Below are 20,982 nucleotides of genomic sequence, written 5' to 3'. Positions count from 1 at the left end.
GCGAATAACTTCGAAATGTCAGAAGAAAGGTTCAAAACAGCACAGTCAGACAATCTAACATGTGTAGATGTCATCATTCTTGAAAAATGTGACTTTTGTGGCCGCAGAAATTAGCGGATAACAAGCAAGTTTGTAAGTGGCGTCTTTTATATACGTGCAATGTACTGTAACCCATAGTATTAGGATAACAACGAATCTGGATAGATATCACATCACTTTCAACATTTCCTTCTAGACTGATTCCCCTATTAAAGAATAACATTACATTTTCGGGCTTTCAGCATTAGTAAAGTAAGAAATCGGATTTCAGCACTAACATAAACATATAGGTAGCATTATAGTACTAGTCCTCCGCTTCTGTGATGTAGTGGTTAATGTGTGCCACTCCCGGAGGCCCGGTTTCGCTTCCCGGCTCTGCCATGAAAGTTGAAAACAAATAGTACGAGGGTTGGAACGGGGTCTACTCAGCCTCGGGAGGTCAACTTAGTAGAAGGGTTTCGAATCGCACCTCAGCCATCCTCGAAGTGGTTTTTCGTATTTTCCTACTTCTCCTCCAGGCACCTAAGGCCACGGCCGTTTCCTTCCCTCTTCCTTGTCTATCCCTTCCGATCCTCCCATCCTCCAACAAGACCCCTGTTGAGCATAACAGGTGAGGCCGCCTGGGCGAGGTAATGGCCCTCCTCACCAGTTTCATCACCATACTCAAAGTCTCACGTTCCAGGACACTGCCCTTGAAGTGGTAGAGGTGAAATCCCTCGCTGAGTCCGAGAGAAAACCAACCCTGAAGGATAAACTGATTAAGAAAGAAAGAAAGAAGGAAAGAAAGAAAGATCATAGTACTGTAGGTCTATAACCTATCATTTCTGAAAAAAATATATATATATTTATGGTTGGGGCAACTGGCCTACCCACTTCCGGGGCCCATGAAAGAGAATTAAATATCTTTGTGGAGGGAAAAAGTTAAACATGATAAAGATAAATATGACTTCATCTAGTTTTCACAAGTTGGGCTGAGTGGTTCAGACGGTTGAGGTGCTGGCCTTCTGACCCCAACTTGGCAGGTTCGATCCTGGTTCAGTCCGGTGGTAGTTGAAGGTGCTCAAATACGTCAGCCTCGTGTCGGTAGATTTACTGGCACGTAAAAGAACTCCTGCCGGACTAAATTCCTGCACATCGGCGTCTCCGAAAATCGTAGAAGTAGTTAGCGGGGCGTGAAGCCAATAACATTAATTGCATTTGGCTTTTAACAAGCTGAGCATATCAGGAAAGAAAAGTGTCCTGGTGACATTTTAGTCGCTCAATACAGGAATGTCTTTGGGTGCTGTGACTTTTACTTTTTTTTTTTTTTTTTGTTTTTGCTGTTTGCTTTACGTCACACCGTCACATATAGGTCTTATGGCGACGATGGGACAGGAAAGGCCTAGGAATGGGAACAAAGCGGCCGTGGCCTTAGGTACAGCCTCAGCATTTGTCTGGTGTGAAAATGGGAAACCACGGAAAACCATCTTCAGGGCTGCCAGAAGTGGGGTTCAAAACCTTCTATCTCCCTGATGCGAGCTCACAGCTGCGCGCTCCTAACCGCACGGCCAACTCGCGCGGTATTTTTACCCTTCGGTTTATTGACTTGGCTTGTATAACCTAAAACTTAGGCTAAGTTGGATAATATTTTAAACACCTACATCACTATTTTCACCTGTGTGCAATTATGTTATTTATTTCATTAATATTATGATAATTATTATAATTGAGCATTGTTAACTTATAAGACCCCAACAAACAAGCATTGGTCTTGTGTAGAGTTATACATTTGTTAAATTCACGTTGTTTCCTTTCATGATGTACACGCCTATTCTTTGTTGCTTTATAAAGACATACATAACTGTCCCATGCCAAGATATATTGGTAGAATTAGAGCTGTCAAAATGGTTCATAACCCCTTTGATTTATTATCTTGACATGGATCACCCAAAACATAGGTTAGGTTTGGAGAATACTTTAATAATCAGCATTATTTAATGCACTGTTTATTACTTTCATATTCCAAGATGTAATTGAAGCATTTAAATAAAGCATCATACATTAAAATTTAAAGTTTTACCACTAGAACAGCGGACATGGAAAAGTGATTTGAAAATTCAAACAAATTCATCTTACGTTAAAATCGTCAAAAAAATAAACTGTAGACTTTCCCGATATATCACCAGCATTTCTCCGGCTCGCCAAATCCATTTCTCCCTAGTTTTAGCGTCTTTGGAACATGTATAAACAATTTGTTTGGTATGGTATGCGATGTGCTATTGCACATCGGAACTCTACACCATTTATAAGTTTTCTGCCTCACTGTCTGCGCAGGATTCATTTTAAGTCTAAAATATACCACGCAGATTATTATCCGATGTATAGACCTCGAATTTAATAAAACTAGACACTAACGTAAAGTAGAAATACGCGAAGTGTATCCTGCTTCTCACAGCGCACTACGTGTTATTTCGTCTGCTAATTCAGTCAACCTGTACGATGACGTCAGACCAATGAGATCGCGTACTTGCGTGACGTGACATTTTCGTAGATTTTTATCATGTTTGGAGTTATTATTTGTACATTCTGATCACATTTTTGAATTCTGCATGAAATTTTGAATCAGATTAGCATATTTTTAATTAAAACCCCAGATCATGCATGTTCCCTATTATAGGAATGATAGTGATTGGTCTGCCACCATGTTGATAGGTTTGAAAAAGCTGTTGGGATTCTTTTGTGAAAAGTTTTTATGTTGCCTGCAAACAATTACCTCACATACAGTCCTAAAGTGTCTATAGAATGGCTGCAGTTCAGGGTCTGAAGTCAATTCTATAACACCAATAAGTACGATCAGAGCTTCATGAGCACTTGACAGCTTCAGCTTAGACAAGGGTTGTTGTTCTTCCTCCTCATCCATATTTTCGTGCTTGGTGGTATGAGACAGGAATTCATGAGCGATCTCTTCTTCTGTCTGGATCTGGAAGCCTGGGTCTCCAACTTCTCTGTCTAACCACTTTTAGAATGGGCCTATTTCACCAGCCACTAACAATGACTGAAGATAATCAGTGGCCTCAGAACCCTCCAAATTATACTCTACATCTGTATCAAAAAGAAGTTTATTCCAGCAGTTGGCAAGCATGGAATTGTTACTTATTCCAAGCAGAAGACCATTAAAAAATTGTTGACTTGATGTTGTAGGTGTGAATGTTTTGCAGTGTTCTTTACCCCCTGCATCTCGTCTTCGTCCTGAGGTGCCTCCAGTACCACTATCACTTCATCAAGAAACTTCCTTTTTTACAATCTTTTGCATGCCAGAATAACACTTTGGTCCATTGATTGGATAAGCCAGGTGGTATTTGGAGGCAATGCCAAACACTTAATTTTTCCATCACTGCTGCATATCTTCACAGCTGGACGTGCTGAAGCATTGTCTACAAACAAACGGCCTTGGTGTTATTAGGGGTAATCCTTACATCTTTGATTTGGAATCGTCGTACTTCAGCAACAAACTGTTTTTGAGACCAATCCATTGTGATTTCTTGGGTGAACCATGCATTTTTGAAATTTGAATAATGCACAGGTAGAGTACCTGTATTTATGATGTTTTTGAGCGCACAAGGCCAGCGAGATTTGCTGATTGTAACTGATTTAAGGCCATGACTTCCATCTGCATTTGCACACAACAAGCCCAAAAGTTTTGCTTTGCTAAGCTTTTGACTTTATGCTTATAAGGTTACATGTTTTCAGGTAGCGAACAGCAAAATAGCCTGGTCTTGTTGGCAGTGGATAGTTGAGAACATGTTAATCCTTCTTCCTTGATTAGTGTGTTGAGTCGCATTCTAAATAGCTCAACACTAGCTTTATCGTCACATAGTGCTTCACCCAACACTTGCTCGTTTACAATACCATGCTGGTTGTGGAAATAATAAAGCCAGCCATCGCAAGCTTCAAATTTAATATTCATATGTTTAGCAAGTCTATCAGCTGCCGCCTGAAGCTCCATACCAAGAACTGCAACACCAATAGGCTGCTGCTGCACATAACATTTATGTACAGCATTTTCTAGATTTGTGTCATTGGGTAACTTCAATCGTTTTCAAACGAAAACTCTTGTTTCAACATTACATTGCACAGCAGACATCTTTAGTTTTTCCTTGTTCTTTCTTAGGTCCGAAACAGTATGTTTTGCTATGCCATACTTGCCAAAGAAGCACTGGACTCTACGAGCTTCGCCTGACTGGCTGAAACCATTGGCCAAGACACATTGGCACTGGTATGGTATGGTATGGTATGGTATGGTATGGTATGGTATGGTACTAGGTTTAGCATGGGCGGTAGGGTGAGAGGGGTAGTAGTGCTAAGTTGCAAGATCCCCACCAACCCCTTATGTTACCTCTAACATTTTAGTCTGCAAGAATTCCCTTTTTTATTTCGAAAAAACATTGTCCGAGTTATCTAAAGTCTGAAACATCAGGGACCAAATTATCAAGTGTTAGCTGTATTTCTGTACAACTGTAGGATTTTTTTTTTATGTACCAATATTCTTGTACCAGAGATACACCTGCTCCGTGCATTTGAATTAAGCGCCTTTTAGTAGGCCATCTGTAACTTGTACAATCAATCAATCAATCAATCAATCAATCAATCAATCAATCAATCAATCAATCAATCAATCAATCAATCAATACTGCTGTGCATTTAGGGCAGGCACCCAGGTGGCAGATTCCCTATCTGTTGTTTTCCTAGCCTTTTCTTAAATGACTTCAATGATATTGGAAATTTATTGAACATCTCCCTTGGTAAGTTATTCCAATCCCTAATACCGCTTCCTTAAATGAATATTTGCCCCAATTTCTCCTCTTGTATTCCAACTTTATCTTCATACTAGCTGATGTACCCGTGCTTCGCTACGGGATTCTCAGAAAGACAGTCTTTGTGGTTTTCCTAACTTCAGTTAACTTAGGCCATTACAAAAACGTCAGTAGGAATGTAGGGATTAAATCAATGTTATCATATCATATACTCGCTCAAATGAAAAACCACACATTTTCTTACTTTTAACGAACAGTACTACGATGCCGATCTAACAGTCCAAAGTTCCAGTGCTGGAATGACCAGGCTGCAGACAGCCGTGAACACTCCTCTGCCATTGTTCCGTTAAATATACACACTGCTCATTCCAATCAGTGCCTCAGTGTAGGGATTGAATACTTCGAATGCTATGATGAACCATTTTGTTACGTACCAGTAGTATCAGAAAAATTATGAACCAGAGGAATGGCATGCTTAATAAGAAAGTTATCTAACTCCCCAACTACTTGTCGCCAATATTCAGGCAGGCTGTTATACTCTGTACGACCGGGCGAGTTGGCCGTGCGTTTAGGGGCGCGCAGCTGTGAGTTTGCATCCGGAAGGTACTGGGTTCGAAAACCACTGTCGACAGCCCTGAAGATGGTTTTCTGCGGTCTCCCATTTTCACACTAGGCAAATGCTGGCGCTGTACCGTAATTAACGCCAGGGCCGCCCACTCCTAGCCCTATCCTATCCCACTGTCGCCATAATACCTATCTGTGTCGGTGCGATGTAAAGCAAATTTAAAAGAAAATACTCGGTAGGCCAATACTGCAGTAATACCATCAATCGGACATGACTGGCAACAGAAGACACAAAGCATATCACAACAAACATTTAGTTTTCTTTCGATTCTATGATATTAGGGTGTCTTATGAAATTATTTATAGCGTAGACTCTAGTTCCTTATTCCCCGACTTTACATAACAGTTTTCATTAAATTCTGTTTATGCATTGTCTCGTGACTTGGCACTAATATGGACTTAGAAACAAAAATCCAAATTCATGAATATCTCTGTTATCATAGCAGGTTCGGTAAAAATGTATAAGACATAAATGATCGGAAATTTAATATTATATAACTTTAGTTATGTAGTATTTGTCGATAGGACCACTATGAACACAAATATTTGAGAATTAAATTTTAGGCCTTCCCCTAAAATACCATTTCTCTCAGCGTGAATATAATTATTTATGGCCTAGATTGTAGCGACTTATTCTCCGACTTTGCATACCGATTTTCATTAGATTCTCTGTAGCCGTTTTCTAGTGATGCGTGTACATACATACATACATACATACATACATACATACATACAGACAGAAATTACGGAAAGGAAAAAAGCGCATTTAATTGTTACTGTGGACATGACCGATACAGAAATACCCTTCTTTTCAAATTCTGAGCAATGTACAGACAAAACTCTTATTTTATATATATAGATTGTGATCTTTCCTACTTTTAAAGACGCCACTCAAGATCTGTACTCTTTATTTACAATCCCACTTACGTGATTACCCCAATGAAGATCTTTCCTTATATTAACACCTAGATACTTACAATGATCCCCAAAAGGAACTTTCACCCCATCAACGCAGTAATTAAAACTGAGAGGATTTTCCTATTTGTGAAACTCACAACCTGACTTTTAACCCCGTTTATCAACATACCATTGCCTGCTGTCCATCTCACAACATTTTTGAGGTCACGTTGCAGCTGCTCACAACCTTGTAACTTGTTTATCACTCTATAGAGAATAACATCATCCGCAAGAAGCCTTACCTCCGATTCCACTCCTTTAATCATATCATTTATATACATAAGAAAACATAAAGGTCCGATAACACTGCCTTGAGGAATTCCCCTCTTAGTTATTACAGGGTCAAATAAAGCTTCACCTACTCTAATTCTCCGAGATCTATTTTCTAGAAATATAGCAACCCATTCAGTCACTCTTTTGTCTAGTCCAATTGCACTCATTTTTGTCAGTAGTCTCCCATGATCCACCCTATCAAATGCTTTAGACAGGTCAATCGCGATACAGTCCATTTTACCTCCAGAATCCAAGATATCTGCTATATCTTACTGGAATCCTACAAGTTGAGCTTCAGTGGAATAACCTTTCCTAAGCCCAAACTGCCTTCTATCGAACCAGTTATTAATTTTGCAAACATGTCTAATATAATCAGAAAGAATGCCTTCCCAAAGCTTACATACAATGCATGTCAAACTTACTGGCCTGTAATTTTCAGCTTTATATCTATCAGCCTTTCCTTTATACACAGGGGTTACTATAGCAACTCTCCATTCATCTGGTATAGCTCCTCCAACCAAGCAATAATCAAATAAGTACTTCAGATATGGTACTATATCCCAACCCATTGTCTTTAGTATATCCCCACAAATCTGATCAATTCCTGCCGCTTTTCTAGTTTTCAACTTTTGTATCTTATTGTAAATGTCATTGTTATCATATGTAAATTTTATTACTTCTTTGACCTTAGTCTCCTCCTCTATCTCGACATTATCCTTGTAACCAACAATTTTTACATACTGCTGACTGAATACTTCTGCCTTTTGAAGATCCTCACATACACACTTCCCTTGTTCATTAATTATTCCTGGAATGTCCTTCTTGGAACCTGTTTCTGCCTTAAAATACCTATACATACCCTTCCATTTTTCACTAAAATTTGTATGACTGCCAATTATGCTTGCCATCATGTTATCCTTAGCTGCCTTCTTTGCTAGATTCAATTTTCTAACAAGTTCCTTCAATTTCTCCTTACTTCCACAGCCATTTCTAACAATATTTCTTTCCAGCCTGCACCTCCTTCTTAGTCTCTTTATTTCTCTATTATAATAAGGTGGGTCTTTACCATTCCTTACCACCGTTAATGGCACAAACCTGTTTTCGCATTCCTCAACAATTTCTTTAAACCCATCCCCGAGTCTGTTTACATTTTTATTTAGTTTTCCACCGATCATAGTTACTTTTTAGAAACTGCCTCATGCCTGCTTTATCAGCCATATGGTAGTGCCTAACAGTCCTACTTTTAAAACCTTCCTTTCTATCACATTTATTTTTAACTACCACAAAAACAGCTTCATGATCACTAATACCATCTATTACTTCAGTTTCCCTATAGAGCTCATCTGGTTTTATCAGCAGGACATCCAGGATATTTTTCCCTCTGGTTGGTTCCATCACTTTCTGAATCAGCTGTCCTTCCCGTATTAACTTATTTGCCATTTGTTGGTCATGCTTCCTGTCGTTCGCATTTCCTTCCCAATTTACATCTGGCAAATTCAGATCTCCCGCTACAATCACATTTTTTTCCATGTCGTTTCCCACATAGCTGACTATCCTATCAAATAATTCTGAATCCGCGTCAGTGCTACCCTTTCCCGATCTGTACACTCCAAATATATCAAGTTGCCTATTATCTTTAGAAATGAGCCTTACACCTAGAATTTCATGTGTCTCATCTTTAACTTTTTTGTAGCTTACAAATTCTTCTTTCACCAGAATGAACACTCCCCCTACCACCCTTCCTATCCTACCTCTACGATACACACTCCAGTGCCGTGAGAAAATTTCTGCATCCATTATATCATTTCTCAGCCATGATTCAACTCCTATTACAATATCTGGTAACTATATATCTATTAAATTACTTAATTCTATTCCTTTCCTTACAATACTTCTACAGTTCAACACTAACAATTTTATGTCATCCCTACTTGATATCCAGTTCCCTGTTCCCTTATCACTGCTCCCTAGGCCATCCCGTTTCCCTGAATGTACCTCCCTATTACCCTTCCAAACAAATTTCCTAACTTATACGCACCACTGCGGTTTGTTCTTTGTTCTATTGATACTACGCAATGTCTTCTTGCTTAGCACTTGAGTTATAAATGCATTTACGTATTTTGTTTTTGTTTTCTAATGGGCCCAGTCAGTGTGTGTAAACCTCCTGTAAGGATAATAGTAGTGTCTGGTATACAGCAACTCTTTATTATTGATGCTGGCAGACTCGTTGGCCTGCTTCTACTTTCCTCATTTACACATTCAACACCATGATTAGGATAAGACGCAGTACAGTTCATAACGTAAGATATATAACAATTACTTTACGGAATAATGTTATATACAATTAACTATGTTTCAAGGTATTTCATCAAAGACTGAATTCATTAACAATTATAATGAGTACTAATTCAGTTAAAAGGCATGAGGTACTTACAATCTTATCATCCTGAAGCAGGTCCCATAGAAGAGTACTGCCAGGTTTGCATACATTCTCCATTTTAAACTGTGAACAAACTCTAGTTACTTCCTGTAGTCCAGAGCGGCTTGGAAGCTTAGGAGTGTGGAATCGAGAATGAAATGCCATATTACTTAGATGCTGGGGAATGGAATGTGGTGAGAGATGTGCCTGTAACAAGGAGAAAAATAAAAATCAAGATTTTTCAATCCTATTCTCTTTGTCTACAAAACTGCATAAAAATACTGTTTATTTACAGTTTGTTTAAATGCAAGAAATATTAGTAATAATAGGTTTAGACTTTTCTCAGGAAATTCAAACAATTTTCCATTCCTTAATCTAAATAATATTTCTTACTGAAGATTTTACACACAAAGCAAACATGAGTTTCCACCTGCTTCACCCAGTAGAGATGGAAGGAAAGACGGACGGACAGATTCTCCTACAGTAGAACCTAACATCAAGCCCTACTTGTACAGTGCACCCTGTATGCTTTCTTCTATTTACTTCTCTCAAATTTTACATCTATGAAAATCTGATAATAAAGAGCATCATGTCCATCAATCCACATGAAACCAGGTCACAGAAAATATGATTCCTCTCCAATTTACTCTATTGTCTCCATTAAATCTCATCCATCACCAAACTCCAGTTCAGATGTGATTGCTTACAAATCTGTTAAGTCCATCCGGATATACATTGAGCGGCCAAAAGTCAAGGGAAGACTTAGAATACGATGCAAAATAACGAATTGTTGCTCTGTGAGCCCTCAAAACAGCAGCAATATAGCAAGGCATCGACCACAACCTGTTGGAATCGTTCTGAAGGGATCTGGACCTATGCATCTTGCACTGCTATCCACAATTAGTCTTGTGTAGTTGGTGCGGGGTTTATGGAGTGTTCACCAGCATCGACAGAATTCCATAAGCGTTCCAACTGGATTAAGATTAGCGGATCTAGAGGGCAAATCTATGGTCGTTAACTTCAATGGAGTGCTCTTCCACCCACCTGCGTGTCTGGCATGGCACATTGTTTTGCTGAAACATGGCATCTCCATCAGGGTACTGTAAGGCCAAAAAGGGATACAGAAGGTCCAAAAGAATGTTCACATAACGTGCATCTGTCAGCGCTCCCTGCAGCTGGAAAATGCGGCTTAATTGTGACCATGAGAATGCCATGCAGACCAGAACTGAGCCAACTGCCGCCTCGACACAATCTTATTGACACACAGGATCCTTAGCTTCATGGGGCATATGCCACACACTCACACACCCATCGGCTTGATACAACTGGAACTGGAATTCATCGCACCATACCACACGCTGCCACTGTTCCAAGGTCAACTGCCGATGTTCGTGGACCCATGCACGTCACTGGGCTCTGTATCGAAGTGGCAGTAAAGGGACACGAGTTGGTCGTCGGCTGGTGAAGCCTGTGCAGTGCAGTTGCCTCCTTACAGTCCTGGTAGAAATGGGTTTCTGACTCCCAACATTCAACTGGGCGGTGACCTAAGTCACAGTAGCCCGTCGAGCGCCCAGTATGGTTCTGCGGAGACAACGTGATGTCCGTTCGTTAAACACCTGTGCTCTTCCCGTGCGGCGGTTTACACGGGTGGTAACATTTTCCCCGCGATATTAAAAAATCCACCCTCGACACTGTTGAACTCTGAAACCCACGCACCGATGATCATCCCACGTTCAAAGTCATGTTAACTCACGACGTGTTTCCATCTTTAATGGTTATGAATTTCATGTTTTTGGTCCGTATTGAACTGAGAATAATATATAAGTAATAATAATAACAACGTAAATGTTTCCACCTATTCAATACTAAAATATATTCACAAAATTATAAATTACACGGTACTAGTTTCGACCCATCTAGGGGTCATCATCAGCCGTATTGAAGCAAAGATCACTTTTGGCGAAATCCTAAGAAAATGCTATTTTAAAGAATAACAAGTGAATGTGGTAGATGAAATGAGATGTTATTATGGTAATAGTTAATAATACAAGGAATATACATACTAAGAGGTTTTTAACAAAGAATAAAGTATAAATGGGGTGTTGTAAAAATTAGGAAGAGGGCTTAAGGTGGGGCTGAAGGGTGCGGGAGAAAGTGTAATTGCCTCGGAAAAGTACCTTTGATTAAATTTAGGATTGAGTTTAGGTTGGCTGCATTATTGTTTCTGAGGAAAGTGATAAATAGTTCGAAGAGTATGTTGGGTTTCTCTGAGATTTCATTGAGATTGTGACTGGTGTTAAAGTATTGGTCTAGGTGTATGTAGTAATTTTCCATTATGTTGAGTAAAGGGCCCTTGTTTGCTAATACGAGGATGTCCATGTCTTGTTCAATATTGGTGAAATTATGGTTATAATCTTGCATGTGTTGGCCGATGGCCGAAAACCTGTTTTATTTTATTGCGTTAGTGTGCTCGTGGTATCTGATAATGGAGTTTCCTCCGGTTTGCCTGGTGTAGGTTTTTTTACAGGTGGTACATTTGATCCTATAAACTCCTGATTTTAAAAAACTGCTGGTCTTGTTGATGTGTGAAGTATTGTATAAAACGTTCATGTTCTTATTGTTGGTTATGAAGGCTATTTTAACGCCTTGTTTCTTAAAGATGTTGGTTAACTTGTAGATATCATTGTTGAACGTGAAGGTGGAAAATGTTAGAGGTTTGGTTATTTCTTTCTTGAGGGTAGTTTTTGGGCGATGTTTGTGTTTATCGATTATCCTTTCTATAAAATAATTGCTGAAGCCGTTAAATTTTGCGATTCCGCGGATTGTGTTGAGTTCGTTTTTTAGATCTTTATTGGACATAGGTATGCTGAAGGCTCGGTGAACTAGGCTGTTGTATGTGGCTCGTTTGTGGGACTGGGGGTGCACTGAAACTTGGCGAATGGTGGAGGCTGTTTGAGTGGGTTTTCTGAAAATTTTATAACTGAAAGAATCTGAGTTTCTAGTGATGGTTAAATCTAGAAAGTTGATTATTTGATTTGATTCGGATTCTAGTGTGAATTTGATATGAGGATCAATATTGTTGAGTCTTAAGAGGGTGCTGGGTGCGTTAATTGATTTCTCATTCGTGATTACAAAGATATCGTCAACATATCTGGCCCAAAAGAGAATGTTTCCAAATTCATTGTCAATTTTGGTGTATTCGAGGAAGTCCAGGTATATTTCTGCTAAGATACCTGAGGCCAGTGACCCCATTGCCAAACCGTTTTGTTGATATATGACATTGTCAAAAGTGAAGAAGTTATTGTCAATGATAAGTTTTAATATTGTGATAAAGTCTTGTATCTCTAGTTTGCTTAAGTGGCTGTTTTTGTTTAAATTGTTTATAATTATCGGAATTAATTTTGATACTTGTATGCTTGGGTACATGTTTACAATATCGAAAGAGTGGATGGAGTGATCCGGTTGCAAATTGAACTTGTTTAGTTTTTCTACTAGCTCAGATGTGTTTTTAATAGACTTTTTGGATAAAAATTGATAATTTTTTCTTAAGAAACATTGGATGAATTGTGATATTTTGTATAAGGGGCTCGGTCTACAGTTGATAATTGGGCGGATGGGAATTCCGGTTTTGTGAATTTTGGGAAGAGCTTTAGCAGTGGGGAGTCCTGGGGTCATATGTATGAGTTTGGATTTTTCCTGTTCGGTAAATAAAAATGAAGTGTTTTTAAGAGTTTGTTTAAGTAGTTTTTGAATTTTTTGGGTGGGGTCTTTTTTGATTATGGAAAATGAGCTGTCTGTGAAAAAGTTTTTTGTTTTTTCAATATATACTTTTTTATCCATGATAACCGTTGCATTGCCTTTGTCAGCTTTGGTTACGATGAGTTCGTTGTCTTTAATTTTCTTCTTGAGGGCGTATATGTGCTTTTGTTCAGCAATTTTTTCTCTATTATTGAGGTTATTTGCGGGGTTGGTTAAATTGGAGAGGATATCAGTCAGTTTCCTTTTAACATCGGTTCTAACCTCATTTTGCGTGTCTTCCGGCATTTTGCTGATGACTAGCTCTGATTCTGTGATCATAGTAGCGGCTATGTTGAGGCTGTTCAAGTTTGGCCAGTTGTGTTTATCCAACAAGACCAGCAGTTTTTTTAAATCAGGAATTTATAGGATCAAATGTACCACCTGTAAAAAAACCTACACCGGGCAAACCGGAAGAAACTTCATTATCAGATACCACGAGCACACTAACGCAATAAAATACAACAGGTTTTCAGCCATCGGCCAACACATGCAAGATTATAACCATAATTTCACCAATATTGAACAAGACATGGACATCCCCGTATTAGCAAACAAGGGCCCTTTACTCAACATAATGGAAAATTACTACATACACCTAGACCAATACTTTAACACCAGTCACAATCTCAATGAAATCTCAGAGAAACCCAACATACTCTTCGATCTATTTATCACTTTCCTCAGAAACAATAATGCAGCCAACCTAAACTCAATCCTAAATTTAATCAAAGGTACTTTTCCGAGGCAATTACACTTTCTCCCGCACCCTTCAGCCCCACCTTAAGCCCTCTTCCTAAGCCATATATAATTTTATATATGTCATTTCAATACAAGAACTTACTGATTTCCATGATTATAATTTTTACAACACCCCATTTATACTTTATTCTCTGTTAAAAACCTCTTAGTATGTATATTCCTTGTATTATTAACTATTACCATAATAACATCTCATTTCATCTACCACATTCACTTGTTATTCTTTAAAATAACATTTTCTTAGGATTTCGCCAAAAGTGATCTTTGCTTCAATACGGCTGATGATGACCCCTAGATGGGTCGAAACTAGTACCGTGTAATTTATAATTTTGTGAATATATTTTAGTATTGAAAAGGTGGAAACGTTTACGTTGTTATTATTATTACTTATATATTGTGTTTCCATCTTCACGATACTGGTGTCTGTGGCAGACTGCTCAGCTACGCCGCAGCTAGCCGCAACGCTCAAGGGTAATATATGGCACATTTTCTAATGGACACCCGTTTCTGTGACTTTTGGCCACTCAGTGTAGTTGCTTAGAACATTTTTAAAGAAGTTTATCCTTGTAATATTTGTATTCCCAGCCTCTCTTTCATTTCATTATAAAGTCCATTTTTCTGTTTTAAAAGTCTTCCTTCATCCATTTCGTGTAACAAAATCACCTCAGTTAAGTTTTGACACCTTTATTTCTGTATATCCATTCCTCACTCCATCTATTCTTATCCTTTGTAATGTACTACAAAGAAACTATGCTACTTCAGAATCCGAATGTCCCTCAAACTTCTTTACAGCAGTCAGGACCACGAAATATAGCATTAACACCAGGGTGAAAATACATATGTATTATTGTCATCTTATCCAAATGAAAAAATCTGCAGTGGTGAATCATGATGTGAAATTTGAGGTAACCAAGGTTCTGGTTACCTCCTGTCAATATCATCCTTGTCTCTATTGAGAAGCTGTAGAGATAATGAAGCAAGACAACTGTTTCAACAAGAAAGAAGAGGCCCTAAAGATTAGTGAAGTATGACAAAGTGATACACACTGTGCAGGTCTTAGGAACACTAATTCAAGGGAGAGGAAAGTCGACAGTGGCACTACTACCACCTAGCCTTCAGTTGCTATAAAAATGTCAGTGCCCACCAGCCTGCGTAATTTTGTCTTCAAAATAGCTACCCTAGTGTAGTTGAAACTTCAACACTTTTAAGGTGTTAATGGAGACTAATATCTTGGAAAAATACCAAAGCTTGTCAAAGAAATTTATGCCATTAAAACAAAATCCAAAGGTAAAATATATGTTAGGACACAAACTCCAGGAAATACAGTTTAATGTTGTGCCCCACGTCATTATCCACTCGCCTAATCTGCCCAGTGACAAATGTGAGAATTTTTATGGCAGTTTAGATACAAATAAAACTCACACAACATAACTTGCAGTCATAAGAGTAAGAGAGATATCATACTTACCACATATTAGACCCCATTTTCTTCCATTATTATAGCCACAAAAAGTGTGTGAGGGGGAGAGAATCTCACAATGAACACATGACTTTTAGACCTATTTAACAGAAAATGGTGAACACAAGACTTTTATGCCTACAAATTGTCATTCAGAAGGACGCCAATGCATAATGGATGCACCCCAATTTTTCCCTTTAAAAAAAACTCCTCACTTTGTGGACATATTTCGTTTTCAACAAAAATTGTCTAAGTAAAATTGGATGGATTTCTATATGCAATAAAACCAGTAAATGGAGAGCAAATGCTGCAGACTACATAACATCATACACTTTACGTGAAGGATAGAAATTATTTCCATAGCGTATGAGAAAAAGGAATAGCGTTGTGCAATATTTTTAGAGTATGTCTATAATTTTTGGCAATGATGAGAAATGAACGGCGTAGTCATGTTCAAATCCAAGTTTTTAAACAACAATGTGTGCAAAATTCTAATCGTGACAGAGTCATTTTAAGGAGTACAAAATACACTCAACTACCAATACTGTAACCTACTATAGTTAGAATACCTGCAGTAGTTGGCTGTGTTGATGAACAGTGGTTTTGCAAAGTGCAAGTCAAAATATTCAACTTACAAAGCGAATTAGTAATGTTTGGTTTTACCTATAATTACTGCTGTATTATATTTCCAATTTTTAAGTTACGGTGTTACAGTACACTGTATGCCATCTGCAATTCAGTACATAAGTTACACAACAGCCAACTTAATGCATCACTCTAGTTAGTGAGCACAGTGTAGAACTAGTTGGCCATGGATACACAGACGAAAGGTAATAACTGATCAATCGTAGACTCGTCTGCAACAAGACCGTCAATAGACAGTTTGTAGTTACTACTAATTTGCTACATCCCTATTCATATAATTCTTTAAAATTCGAGACAGTGCATGTACTGATGCATCTAATTTTTCTGTTACACACTTTTCCTCGCATAAAAGACACCCCCAAGGATTTTATCATAAAAATGAGAAAGAAAGAAAGAATCTGTTACCAACAAATATTGAACGTTTTTGCCACTTCCAATGCTTTTAGTTGAATCAATATCATAAGTTATGGAAAAACCATCATTTCTGGTTATAACATACCAGTTATCTAGCATTTCAGTATCAATCTCAGGACATTTACCTTTTTGGCACCAAGTCCACTTTTATTTGCCGCTTTCAGTTTTACTTTTTTGACTCCGCCAATATATGATCAGGTAAGGTTGCATGTTAAATTCTCTAGCCACTGACTTCATACCTATACTCTGAACATTTTAGTTTCTAAATTGATGTTTCGGCCAATTTCGGCTATGTCTGGCGGTTGTGCTAGGAAACAAGACATCCAGCCAATCCCAAGCTACCATTCATATCCACTTTTATCAGTTGAGCGCAATCTCAAAACCAGTTGCCAATTGTAATGTATACATTCTACCACGTGGTTAAGCTACCTCGCACGGTGTGTATGGTATTTGGTACAGTTCACAAACTTTTGTATTTTCTTCACCATCACTCCACTTTAGTCCAGTATGGCATAGTTTAAAGTTTAGCACAGCATAAATGAGTATAATAGCCTAATAGCTTTTTATAGGTTTAATAGTTCTGTGTAGCTGTGGTTTTATTCATATCCATGTGTTGGTTAGTGTTCAGTTCATCTGTGTATACCATATCTCAGTGTAGTTTGGGGAAAAGCAAGCAGCAAAAATGTGACTCTGAGATTAGCAGTGCGTTCCCTTTATGGGCCATAACCTCTTTGCTGTATCAGCCACTAGCTGAGAGTAATTTTTTATTTCTTTTATTCTTATAATGCATTAATGAACTTCACCATTTTTCATTTCTGTTAGATCCATATTGACTACCAATGATTTAACAACCAGTGAGAAAACGGCTAATAAGGGTCCATCTGTCAGTACAATTGATTTACACAATTAGTATATGGTGTTTACTAATTTAATTTGTTTCATCATTTGTCATTGTACATATTTCAAGAAAACTATTCTTTCTCTTCTTCAGTGTAACAGAACTAACTAGTCAAAATCTCCAAGGAGATACTTAAAATTTCAATACATAAGACCCCACCGTAAAATATCTTTAAAAAAATTTTAAAATCACACATTAGAATTTTTTTTTTTTTTGCTAGGGGCTTTACGTCGCACCGACACAGATAGGTCTTATGGCGATGACGGGATAGGAAGGGCCTAGGAGTTGGAAGGAAGCGGCCGTGGCCTTAATTAAGGTACAGCCCCAGCATTTGCCTGGTGTGAAAATGGGAAACCACGGAAAACCATTTTCAGGGCTGCCGACAGTGGGATTCGAACCCACGATCTCCCGGATGCAAGCTCACAGCCGCGCGCCTCTACGCGCACGGCTAACTCGCCCGGTACATTAGAATCTACAACAATTTTGTTCCATGTCAATGTCTAAAACTTCTTATATTCCCTCTTGAGGTAAAAAGATAGAATAATTCTAAATTTTCTCCCATTTCTTCCCACTGCGTTGGGCTATTAACTTAAACATTTTCATTCAGATTGAGTTCACTATTATTCCTTTGTGCCAAATACATTTCAATACCTTCCAGGACATCCATAAATCTACCTTTCTGGGCCAAATGAATGAATTTCATACTGCGAAAAGCAAGAAGTGTAATTTCTCGACAGCTTTCAAATTAAAAGATCTCTCTTTTGCTGGAGAACTATGCTCTGCACAGCTTTACTTCTAAATTGACACAGTTCGCAAAACATGTGAGCACCGTCTTACCTATGTTGCCATCGCTCTGCTGCTGCGAGAACAGCTGATACAGTACGGCCACGGCACACGGCTCTCATAAAATGTAAATGAATCACAAGTGAAAAACAAATTCATGAAAACTTTAAATATGCTGTATGCACTTACTAACAACATCCGACATAAAAACGAGCATAGTTCTTTTGCTTTTTGCGTTGTTCAACTCCCTCAATTTAAAAAATATGTAAACTCATTTAGCAGATTTGAAACACGATACTGCACTGTTATTGTAGTTTTATGAAAGGCTCTGCTAAGAAGCGGAATCTTTGTTTTCCTTTGACAAATTATGTTGGGGGGGACAGGAAGACAGAAGTCTTATAAGCGAACTTTACTTTTTCAACTTTCTTTGTCTCGAAGGTATCTCTTATGCAAGAGGGTCCAATACGAGAGTATATATGGTATATGTGAAAGTTATCTACCATGCAGCAAAATTACTCTAGTTCTCATTCAATGTAACTCAGAAGGTAGCTCAAACTTCATACCTTGTCATCAGTTGAGTAACAAGTTCCTAATGTTGTGTTTGTGGGTGCTGGGGTTTTCAGTCCTCTGAAGTCTTAAGATCTCGATACATGCCTTGTTACAGGTGTTACATTAAACTTAATCCCTATAGTAAACGTTATCTGTGTAAGTTGGTAACTGTATATAAGTGCATTATTGTAATACAAGATGTCAGAAAGTTTAGCTCATATTTATTTCATGGTCCTCACAGACCAGTTAAATTTGCATTAAACTCCTACAAAACAGCTTCCCATGTAAGATAATTAATGTGCCTATTGGATTACAGTCACTTAAGTATAAAATTTCATGATTATGATCAAATTCAAATGAATATCAGATGAATGACCAAATTTAACCTAGCACTTAACAAGTAGCACTACCTCTTGCCCTAAGTCACAACTTCCTTCTCAACCAGCTCACAGCTAGGTTATGGTATAACTAGCGCTACCTCTCGCCCAAAGTCATAACTTCTCAACCAGCTCACAACTACCCTGGCTAGTGACATCCATTGACAAATTCACAAACTTTTACAAAATCTTGCAATTAGTTCATAATTCTTCCTTCGTTCTTCCAGAAAGTTATGTGATACCACAAGAATAATAATTATTCACTATACTGCATGTATTTTATAACACCATGATAGTATATAAATATGGAAGAGTCCAACAAATGAGCATTAAATAAAAAGTGAGCAAACTTGAAGGCTAGTGTAACTTGCATCCAACACTTTGTTGAATCGGAAATAAATTCTGCCAGACTTTTTCTTTTCCCTACCGCTTTTCCCACACCTGTGGGGTCACGGGTACAAACTACATTGCACATGTGGATTTGGCCCCGTTTTACGGCCGGGTGCCCTTCCTGACGCCAACCTCATATGGAGGGATGTAATCACTATTGCATGTTTCTGTGGTATTTAGTAATGTGGTATGTTGTCTGAATATGATGAGAAGAGTGTTGGGACGGGCACATACAACCAGTCCCGGAGGCAGAAGAATTCATCAGAAGCAATTTAAATTCCCGACCCAGCCGGGAATCAAACCCACGACCCTCTGAACCGAAGGCCAGTCCGCTGACCATTCAGCCAACGAGTCGGACAAATAAATTTTTCCAGTATCAACCTCATTTTCGTTAAAGTGAACAGATTGCTCTCCGCTAACGAGGAATTCAAGCAAATTCAAAGCAAACTAAAATTACATGAAGAAAATGGAGAATCCAACATCACCTACCGAGAAGAATTCAAAGACACAATCGACCTTCTGGAGGCCAAATTAAGGAAGGCCACCATCTACACATCATGTCCGGGAATAATGAAGTGCTTACTCAGTCACCGCAGGGCATGCCTAGAAATATCAAACTATTGAAAATAAATCTCCCTACCTTTAGTAGAATTCTAATTACCTGGCTGCATTTCAAGGGCATATTTGAAGGCGTGGTGGTCATCAATAATGACCTATTAAACATGGAGAAATGTCATTGTTTGCTCTCCTCTCTGAAGGGCAAAGCCAAGGACAGCATAAGAAACATCAGCATTTCCCATGACAACTATCAAGTAACCTACAACATTCTGGTCAATCGTTATCATTCACCCAAATTAATTGCAGCTGAACACATTAGGAAAATTATGGAAACTTCAAATCAAGGATCTTAGCGGAGATTTACTTAGATTATTTGGAACGCACTGTCATCGATAACAATGATGATTTTGAACACATATTACTTTGGGCCAGGTATGTAGAGGACACCTTAGTGATCCTAGATGATAGAATTGTAAATGCAACCTCCACTCTGAATATCCTCAACAAGATCGATCCACATATTAAATTCAACCTTGAAACTGAGTCTAACAAATCAATCAACTTTTTTTAATATAACGATAAACAGACTACCATCCTCATTATCATATATAATTTACAGAAAAAACACACAAACAGTTAATACCATAAGACAAGATTCTTCACACACACAAGCCCATAAATGCGCCTCTTACAACAGTATGGTTTCAAAATACCGCTGTCCAATGATCACTTACATAAAGAACTGAATATCATCTGCTCCATTGCCAAACTCAATGGTTATAACAGATTTTTTATTGAACGAATATTTAACAAACTTAAACACCGTCCAAAAACAACACTCTTAGAAGATAATACTAAACCTTCAATGAAAACGTCTACAGTATTGCTATTATCTTCAAAAAATACAATACCAAAATTTCATTTTGAACTAACAATAGAAGCTTGGAAGTATTACATAACTTCAATTCAATAACCAAAACTACTGTCTTTTCGAAGTCAGGCATATACCAGTTTAAATGCAATAACTGCAACTCTTCCTACATAGAACAAACTGGTCGCAAATTCAAAATTAGATACCCTGAACACCTTAATGAAATAAAATACAACAGGTTTTCGGCAGTAGGGCAACATATGCATAACGTAAAACATAGTTTCACTACGACAGACCAAGATATTGAAATTCTCAGCACCCTAAACAAAGGCTCCCTCCTTGATGTCACTGAAAACTGTTTTATACACCTTGATTA

The 20,982-nt window shown here is 38.2% G+C and overlaps 1 protein-coding gene across 1 annotated transcript in view; it reads right to left on the bottom strand.

The window, feature by feature from the left end:
* The window catches only part of puf (ubiquitinyl hydrolase 1 puf), an 870,156-nt gene that overhangs the window by 634,108 nt on the left and 215,066 nt on the right, over positions 1–20,982 (bottom strand). Inside the window, exon 12 of the mRNA XM_068225443.1 lies at positions 9,121–9,312. Within this exon, the coding sequence (XP_068081544.1) occupies positions 9,121–9,312 (192 nt within the window). The remainder of the gene's footprint in view (positions 1–9,120; positions 9,313–20,982) is intronic.

This window comes from Anabrus simplex, chromosome 1 (assembly GCF_040414725.1).
Source record: "Anabrus simplex isolate iqAnaSimp1 chromosome 1, ASM4041472v1, whole genome shotgun sequence".
Lineage (NCBI taxonomy): Eukaryota > Metazoa > Arthropoda > Insecta > Orthoptera > Tettigoniidae > Anabrus > Anabrus simplex.
The sequence above is the reverse complement of the archived record's forward strand: the minus strand, read 5'-3'. Positions and strand labels throughout refer to the sequence as shown.